Source organism: Perna viridis, chromosome 3 (genome assembly GCF_037379345.1).
Source record: "Perna viridis isolate PV_CMFRI_1.1 ecotype Kerala chromosome 3, ASM3737934v1, whole genome shotgun sequence".
NCBI classification, from domain to species: Eukaryota; Metazoa; Mollusca; class Bivalvia; order Mytilida; family Mytilidae; genus Perna; species Perna viridis.
Window position 1 is genome coordinate 14,267,290 of NC_142447.1, and position 10,139 is coordinate 14,277,428.

Genomic DNA, 10,139 nt, shown 5'->3' on the forward strand with positions numbered 1-10,139 from the left:
CTGACTATTCGAATATACTGGTATTTTTCTCATAATTTAGTAGAGCCTAGACAATATTACAAGTTTTAGATTCAAAGCACCATGATAGTAGAGCAATAATAAGTCTCTGAATATTATGTTTGAAATACTATTCTACTACACTTAAGTTCTTTTTTATCCACTATATGATAAGAAATAAGCCACATGTATAATTATTAGCTAATATTAAACTTTCGTGTCAAACTTTATCAATGTAAAATTCGGTATAATAGTATTAATAATGCACATTAGATAAATGAAATAGCAATACACAGACACCTTGCCTCAAATTAAGTTCGAGAACAGAATGATATCATCTCTGAAAAATGTATTGAAGAGACGTCTTAAGCTCTCAATAAACACAATGAAAGTACTCATATTGGCTTTTACCAGTCATGCTAAGCAACAGAAAAAGCTCGAGTATACGAGACTTCGAATTTATTTATTTTATCTTACGTCTTAAGTTAATGTTGTGTAATTTTTAAATCCATAGTGTTTTGAAACGGATTACATTGGTAACATTTGTCAAGTTTCAAAGTATTTGAAGACGCTTGTTCTATAGTCCTCTTTCATGTTGAACGTTTAAGTCTTACTTTCTTTTGATAAAATTTTAGAGTAATCCCTTTATTTGTGGAATACGAAAAATTTCTTTGGGTTTGCATTTTAGATGTATGGGAACATGAGATATCTTTTATCATGTTATTTTGTTCGAAAAGTGACTTAAAACTGGCAAAACTTCAAACTATCTATCATAGGAGAAGAATAATAGTATTTGTTTTGTTAGTCACTTCTATTCTTCGTCGAGTTTTACTTCAATGACCTTCAATGAATTTTGAATGTGATCAAGCTTTCACAGACGTTAAGAGTTGTTATCTCTGAAACTGCTGATAATGCAAGAAAGTGCAATAATCAACGGGTGTTTCATTGGATTAACCCTATCATTTCTTTATGCCAAAAACGAAAGCCATTAATTTGAACCTCGAGATATATTTCTGGCAATAAGTATCGTTTTATTAGTTATAGTCGCTAATGATATAAATCAATACTCGGGGAAAGTATCACATTCACCTTGCTTCTTGCCTTTTCATTGACACATAACTAATACATGCTATAAAATATCTAAAACAGGTTTATGTTTATGATCCAACTGACGAAAATGAGGAAACAAAGGGGTGCTGCTCACGTATTCAAAAGGTATGGGAAGAGTTCCCGCCCTTGGATGGAGAACTTCCGATTCCGGGAGATCTAGATGCTGTTTATTACTCATATAATGACACGACTGTGTACTTTTTCAAAGGAGAAGATGTTTGGAAGAATGAACTTTTTCATCCCAGACAAAAACAAACACGGAATGGACTGAAACATTTTGGTAAATGGTATGACCATTGGCATGATATTTGTGACGTCAGACCGACGTTCGCGAACTTTGAACTACCATCCAATAGTCATGTTTGATGAAGGTCGAAAACTTTCTATGGCATGAAGTTCATTCCAGCAGTAAGAGATGTTGTTTTCTATCCAATTATGCTAGGTGTCATAACTGGCAGTTAAAACGATGTGTCTTGCTTACAGTTCGAGTCGCATTGTTGTGATTATGTAAAACACGAAGTGACGTGTATTGCTTTTTATAGCGACATCAAAGCCATTACGTGATGAATGAACAATGATGGGGGTTCCGTCAATTAGAGGAATTCTTGTTCCTTCTTGTATAGACTGATTGGACCAATTAGAAGCAGAGAAAACTATTACTGGGCCCCGAGGTGACTGAAACATTCCCTTTTGTTTGTTTGATTGATTGATCGATTGATGTCTTTATTCTTGTATATGTTGATGGGTATTACAGTAAAATTTTTCTTATTGGAGCCTGACGAATGCTTGGATTTTTATCTATACACTGCTGAATATTTTTGCAGAATCATACGTGTGATTTATCTTTTTTGGAATGGTTTGGATGAGATCGGTTTTACTGTATTATCTACTGCTTTCGTGATTCATGTGACTTTAAGTATAAGTCCTCCAAAGAATCATGCAAGATCTTTGATAATGGTAATTTTAATAGATATCAAAATATTTCTGGACTATTTTTTGTATCAATTTGTCAAGATATCTCCTTCTTGAGAAAAAAATATGCATTATAGAAAACTTTTACATTAAAACTTCATGAATTTTCTTCCCTGTTTTTCAATTTCTTTTACGTTTTTCGAATGACTCTTGTGGTAGTCAATACTTACTGGATTCACAAAACATGAATATTCTTGTTGAAATATAAATATTGAGTACAAAACTACGTTCTAGCAATGTCATACTTATTTGCCATATGTCAATATTCTGCATCTTTCTTAGGAAGAATTGTACTTTATATTAACTGCAATCAAACTGTGATATATATTTGTGGAATATTTATATGCATTTATTTGTCATTTTCAAACATTCTTTACTTGTTGTGTACATGTTGTAGACAAACATTAGCATATCATAAGATATTAAGTAGCACTCCACATAAGAATCATGCAAAATGCGATACATGGTTGGAAAGCCTACATATTTTTATTTTTGATATTTTATTTAAAATATCATAGTAAACGGAAAGTAACATGTGGTTTTTCATATAACCCATGTTCATAGGAGATGAAAACTATATAAAATGCACTATAGATTTCAAAATTAAGGGAGATAACTATGTAAATGACACTCAAATGCAGTAGAATCTATTGGAATTTCGATGTTGATTATCTCATATGAGCAGACAGATATGAATGAATAATTACACATTTCACAATATAGACCCGTAAAACAACTTCATTACAAAAATAAAAATACGTAGCCTTTTTAGGGGGTATATCACATTTTTCAGATTTTGCATGATTCTTGTAAAGACAGATACTTAATAGTATTTTTGAATGGCTTTACTGTGTTTTGTCATTCAAAAACGTTTTGTAAATAGGCACGCTTTAGTTAGCATTTGTAACCAAAATGAGTATCAACGTTTGTTTAGTTGATAAACGTTTGATCAGCATATCAAGCAAGACCGGAGCTTGTCTGAAAATTAATACTGAAAGCAAACACGATGTCTTAAGGGTCAAGTTTTGCATAGTACGTGGAAAACTAGTATAATTCTCTATTTTTGTTCCGTACATTGTCGGTGTTAATTTTGCACCTTTTATTTCTTGCGTTTTAAGCAAAAATAGAGGAAATCGGGCCTGTTAATCTCGCAAGATAATTAGGTGAACATAAGTTGTTCATCTTGATGACGGTTAACTACAACAGGGTACTGTTCTAAAAATGTATTTCTTTGAACTCCGCGGTCGTTAATGTCAGCAAGTTAAACAGATTCTTGTACAGATAGAAAGAGCAACCGTGAGACTGCATGTATCAATTTGTCGCTTATATCCATAAGCAAGTTGTCGCTTACATCAATATGATAGTACACACAACAAAGGCGCGGAACTCGTCTGCGTGACTTGAATGTTTTAACCTCGTAGTTAAGCGGAACAAATAATTCTTCGTTAACGTAGACGTATCTTAAAATCAAGTAGCAATATTATACTTGTACAAATATCACTTGGTTGAAATTTTTTTTAGAAAATGGCAGTTTTTTGTTAATAAATTTTGTACCGGATAAATTGACTAAAGGTAAAAAAAGGACCATAGTATTAGAATCACGAGACAGGTTATCAACAACAATCCAAACACATACTGAGTTATGTGTCATTGAGGATTTCAGCACGTGGTCTTGTATTTTTCTGAAGTCTACAAGGAAGAAAATGTTATTGTGACGATGTAGAACTTGTAAAATACCGTAAGCATGCTATGTAGATATATTTCTTTAGTTCCCTTCCGGTGTAAATAGTCCTTTTACAAAAGTTGTGCAATATTTCATAAGTTTGCTTCATTTTGTAATTATGGTTTCATTCATTTGTTGAATTCGTTACGTTTTGAGATTAATATATTTTTCGTATTTTGTATAATAATTGTGTTTTATTTATATCAGTTGTTACCAGATCAAAAGTATTTATTTGAAAAGCCAGTCTCGGGAATGGTCATAATTTACTTGCGTGTTTGGTTTTGGTACTGTGAGAGATTGTTTTGTCCCTGGTTTACTTTGGCGGTGAGGTGGAAGTCGATGCAGCGTTTGCCGTCAATATATTTTCAGTAAAGGTTACTTCCGGTAACATATCCTATCATTTTTTATCTTTAATTACAAAATTTTAAAGATTTTCAAAATATTTTGGGGTGTTTTCCATTAGTTTTGTCATTTATGCCTAATTTTAGCTTCACATATGCGCAATATTATCATTTGCTTTACTTAGGATAATGTTGTAAATAAACTTTATAAAGGTATAAAATAATCCCCTGGTCCTACATTTTGCACTAAGTGATTTTTAATCTTTTCTTTCCGATCGTCGTTATTTTACTGCTCCTAGCAACTGTACATTTTAAGTAGGAATCTAGAAGGAAAGTTTAGTTCTTAATTTTGGTCATAATGCTGGTGCCATAGCAAAGACGTAGCCAACAGTTTCTCATACTGAAATTCCTAAAAGGCGGAGCGCTGACTGAACTAAGAGGGTGGCATTTCCAGTTATTTTCTATATTTCTTGAAGAAAGGGGTCGGCTTCCCTCCTCCTATTTGGATCTGCTTGTGGTCATCCTATACGCTTTGTTTATATTCTGCAATACTAAATTATGGCCATTCCCATTTAGTGAGAATCCTCATTCTTCGACATTATTAGTATATTGCTAGAAAATTATCGTTTTATTCGAATGAATATGACTATAGCTGTTATGTGCTAATACCACCGAGCTAGACATATGATGTTTGTTTGTAGTCGCCTATACATGTACGAAAAGTTCTGACCATGAATAAATTCACCATATCTAACTCATCATAAACTGATGATAAATTTAATGGGGTTTCTACATATAGAGACACAGCAGATAGGTTTCTCTCTCCTCGTCGAATCTTTAAGTTTGCTGAGTGGTTTGAGTATCTTCACTCTGTTATAATCATGAAATACTGCCAAAATGGAGGTCGATCAAACTTTTTATATCCTTTTATATATTTTTCTGGTTTATATGTGGAACTATCTTTCATCTTCCCTCTTTTTTTCGTACATACTTAAAAAAAAAACTAAATATATTGCCCTAACAAGTTTGGCCTAAGGTTGAAAAATTTGTTACTTGGAAATATTGACAAGATCGATAACAGGGTTAATTTCCGTAAGATATTACAGCTAGCTTTACTTTAAATTTGCACATTTTAGAAGCAACTTATTTTATTTCACTGAACTTAAGATCCTGTTGTGAAATTATATAATTTCAACACCAGATACGATTGAGGTCACAGATTTATGTCAAAGGATGAAGGGTGTGACTATTTGGTCTTCAGCTAACATCCGGTTTCATGCGAGATAAGTTATTTTGATCTATATTGTTGGCTCCGTACGAGTCAGGTTATGTTGCTGCAGCATAACTACCTTGATCTGCTTTAAGTTGAACCATACATATAGTGCTGTGCAAACTCATCGTGCATGTTAGTTGGGATCGGATCAGATCCGTGTTTAAAAAATCATGAAAAGTTCGGTTTTATAAATTTCTCTCTGTAAAAATTGTCTTTAACTATTGTACTAAATCTCCGGAATAAGAAACCAAATTTGATCATTACAGCAGCAGTAGGTTTCATATCCTGATAAATTATCCTCTCTGGTCACTGCTATATGGTATATTTATCATCAATTAATATTTAAGTACACTAGAGCTCGGTGCATTTCGTCATTTCTACTTCGCGCAGGGGGATCAGGTAAAGATAGCAATGTCCGAATTGGCAAATATTTTACACCATATCGGAAAAATTAAAGTAGCGTGTTGATTTAAAAAAGCAAGAAATATGAATTAATTTGATTTGCACCAGTGTGTGATGAGTGATTTGGAAAATGATATTAACAACGTTTTCCAGATATACCACAATATCGAAATGACTATAATTACCTCTCCTTAAAATATTATAACTGAAAATCAGTAAATTTTGATTTAACAATTTTACCGCTGTGAGCAAGTGGGAAAAGACAAGTTATACCTGAGCTTTAGTGTAAACAAAATGGCATACATACAAGTAGAGCGTGTATCGTTTGATACAGCTTTGTTATCTTGTTACAAAACAAATAAAAATGTAATAAAGTTAGTGTTTTATACTTATTTCTTGACATGGCTGTATTTTGAATTTATATGAAGCAGATCTTGCGTTTAAGCGCTACAGATACCTTATCGAAGATATGCCACTTATCTTCTCTAGGGTGTTGTTGCCCTATGACCTAGTAGATTTTGGACGAATTAACTGTGGGCCGAGTTGTCCAATATTTTAAACTTCCGTACGTATTTGCATAGCTGATCACTTCCTGTCAGACGTAAATCGATTCTAATAAGGTCATTGGTTATTTTCGTATAGAGAATCGTTATGAGGACCAAATGAACGGTAATATTCATTCATTTGTGTGTAAAAATGTACAAGGTGTCCTATTAATGTTTAACATGCGAGGTTTTTTTATCAAATGCATGTACTTGCATTTCACGTTGTTGAATCACGTACGTGACTTGAACATAACACGGAAATATTATGGATAAAGTACTAGGAGGGACTATTTGAGTACAAAACCAAGAATTAATTGACAAAAGTGATTGCTACTTCTCTTCTTACACACACATGTTATTACGTACATTGTCGTTGCATAATATTGTATATGTTTTATCTAGCAATTCAAATCTTTGAACATTGATAACTACTCGGGTTTGAAGTTTCGATAAAACACCAATGCTTTGAATCGAGATATGAACGCAGAGATCTTAAATCATGCACATAACAAATGTATACACAAACAATTGTAATATACTTCCGACTAGATCAAACCAACAAATCCGGTACATATAACGAAAGTTCCACAGTGGCAGGAAGTTTATGATTAAAATAAACGAGACAAGTGAACACCAAATTACAGGAAAAAAAACAAGAAACGATTTAAAATGTAACACAAAGAAGAAGCAAAATAAATCCGTTAAAAGCAGGGGTACACTAAAGTTTTGTGTCGATTAAGCTGGATTATAGTTCCTGTTCCCTGCGAGACCGCTGACACACCATGATACGCGTTAAATGAAGACGGTTTAAGTTGCAGCGCACGCGTGATTCTGGGTATATTATTACTGCAACACAGGCTTTTGCTCTAACCACATGTTAAGGTTTTAAGTTTCAAGGAACTTGCCTCGGTTGTAGGTATTTTTTATTTATGGAATTTAATGGAATCGAGTTCAAACATCGAAATCTCAATTTTTTAAAGAAACGACAAGCAAATTTGTCCTTCGTTAAATTCAAGATATATGCAATTCTACAACTTCAAATCTCACGAAATTTATAAAAAATAATACTTTGAGCTTTTAAAAAACTTGTACCTTAAAAGCTTTAATCTTGGATGTAACTTATTGAATCATTCATACTGTCAAGTTTTCAACAAGTCTTACAATAGATATTCAACGTGGCGCGTATTAGTAACCGTGTTTACAAGTTAAGTTCAAAGTATTGTCACGCATGCAATTGAAAGAATCCATTTACATAGGCAATGTATCCGCTTAGTCTTGAGTAAATGCATTTTAAACATGATTGTAGAAATTTAAGTGTTGAAATTGTGACAAACTTACAGCGAAATTACAAATAATAGTCACAAATTGAAAAACATCGTCTGGGTTCTTCAGAGAAGTTCAAGTGCATATGGTGTCATATGATAATGGAAGTTAGTGAGTGCGTGGAAAACCAAGGCAATTTTATCTTTTCGACGAAACTCTCAAAACCTTTGAATTTTTATATATATATGTAAGGTAATGCTTCAGTTCTGTAGAAATGCTATTGGATAGTTTTTTGAAGTCATAACTATATTGAATTGTATATATCATATATATTATGTTTCATGTGCCCACGTGAAATCAAACATGCAATTCATTAATACACCCATAACTTCCGTTGAAATGACAGATTTCAAAGGAAGCAAAAGAAGCCTCGTTTCAACAAAACGGAAGTGGTCGTCCAGAAAAAAAAATTACTTGAAGACCACTGATCAATAGAAAAAATACCACTTTAGAAGAAAAGATCATCCTTTTATACCAAAAGACAAGTCAACGATTATAATTACAATAAATTTACATGTTACCTAAAACAAACAAGAGTTGTTACACTTTGTATTTTGAGTTTTATTTTATTGTTTGGTATACAAAAATTCACCTAATATTTCAATGTTTCACATTTTTTTTCAACGGCCGTGCTTCGGGCGGACGTTAATCAAATTTGATACACAATTTGTCAAAGGAAAATATAATGGAATCAATTCGAGAGACATCATAATAAATGGTTTCTAGAAAACACCATTTGTAGTAAGAAAGGAAAAAAAAAGAGATCTTCTAGTAAATGGCGAGCTTAAGCCCAACATTAAGCTTTTTAGATAGAAATACTCATATTCAACAACTGAAAATAAAATACATTTGTTTTATTGATTCAAGTATGAACATACGAGTACGGCGAGGGGTTAAATTTTCAAATAAAAAAGGGGAGGATCAAGCCCATAATTGGCCAAATTTTTGCCAACAAACAACCAAAAATTAACTACATGTTAAAAAAGTACTATCTTTTAACAAGTATTATCTTTAAAAAAGATAGAGGTAGTAAAATATTCTTCTTTTTATTTCTAAGTTTCTACATTTCTTCCAGGAAAATAACACATGCAACGCAATTACAAATTTTCGATACATTTTTTTCGAACGCCACTATGTTACATGTATCAGTATTTGGCCAATCGGGAAACAGAATGCGATCAGGTGACTTGCGCTTCCATAGAAGGGCGTCCTTAAGGTCAAAGGATAAAAAGCGAAACTACAACGACTGCGCTGGAAAAAGATAGCCGACTCATAATCTAGCTTTGTTAATAGCAAATCGGATTAAGAATTTATTTGGTGAACTGTGTGATCAGTGTACTATGTTTCGTATTTCAAATATTTTATTAATTCAACACGTAAATTATTTCCAATAATTCAATATATAAAAGATTACTCAATATAATTACAAAAGTGATCGAAAATATTCCGGACACCAATGCCCAAATTGATCCTTAAATGTCACAGTTGCTACCACATATGTCCTATGAAATGCGAGGTTGTAAGCTATATCGGTTAGGTTGCTATGGTGAAGCATCATGAATGTCACGTGATGTGAAAGCGAACTCAATAACGACTGCGTCGGACAAACGAGAAAGGGGTTTCAAATAAACACGTTAAGAGTGTCAAGAAGAAATACATCAGTATTAAATCGACTTTGGAATTGACCTTAGAATTACACTCCTTGAGACGTTTACGTTTCCCATTTTAGCGTTCGTGCATCGTTTATCGTGCGTTTACACATCCTTTTGTCTGTCTGTCTGTCTGTCTGTTGGGGTTTAACGTCCGAGCAGCAACATTTCAGCTATATTTAGACGATGAACATGAAATTGATGATAAAATGAACATGAAATGATGAGGAAATGAAAAAGGGATGGGACACAAGGACAATGGGATCGACAAATTTTGATTGCCACTGGAAATAGGGGGAGGTGAGTAGGGTCGGGCAATTAAGCCTACTGTGGCGGAGCCCTATGGTTCCTACTCCGGGAGAATACCACAGTAGGGTTCTTTAACGTGCGAGGAATGTGGCATCTTGCCCAGCACGGTGCACCACTATGGTTTGCGGTCAGGTTTTCCGTATTATAGCCTGACAACCCCAGCATGTAACACGCCAGGGGTACCCCATTCAACCACCTGGGGCACACATCCCAGTTGCTCTGTGGGCAGAGCGCCCTAGCCCCTGGCTAGGGTTCTGAGCACTATTTAGTCGCCTTTTACGACAAGCTTAGCGCTGCTGCAGGCCTATTCTTTAAACACCCGGACCTGCACGGGGCCGCATCCTTTTGCGTTCGTTTAAACGCAAATTAAACGCACGCTAGGAGCGTCCGATTAAAAGCACGATAGAAGTGTTCGTTTAAACGCACGCTGGGAGCATTCGCTTAAACACAATGCAGAAGCGTTCGTTTATTTTTGTACTTTGATTATTTCCTTGA

At 33.9% G+C, this 10,139-nt stretch overlaps 1 protein-coding gene across 2 annotated transcripts in view; it reads left to right on the top strand.

Annotated features, from left to right (window-relative positions):
* Positions 1–6,193, top strand: part of LOC148621111 (matrix metallopeptidase-21-like) — a 38,262-nt gene extending 32,069 nt beyond the window's left edge. For both annotated transcript variants that reach the window (XM_088575154.1, XM_088575153.1), the window contains exon 7: positions 1,147–6,193. In XM_088575154.1, the coding sequence (XP_088431280.1) occupies positions 1,147–1,473 (327 nt within the window). In that variant the 3' untranslated portion in view covers positions 1,474–6,193. The remainder of the gene's footprint in view (positions 1–1,146) is intronic.
* The last annotated feature ends 3,946 nt before the right edge of the window (positions 6,194–10,139 follow it).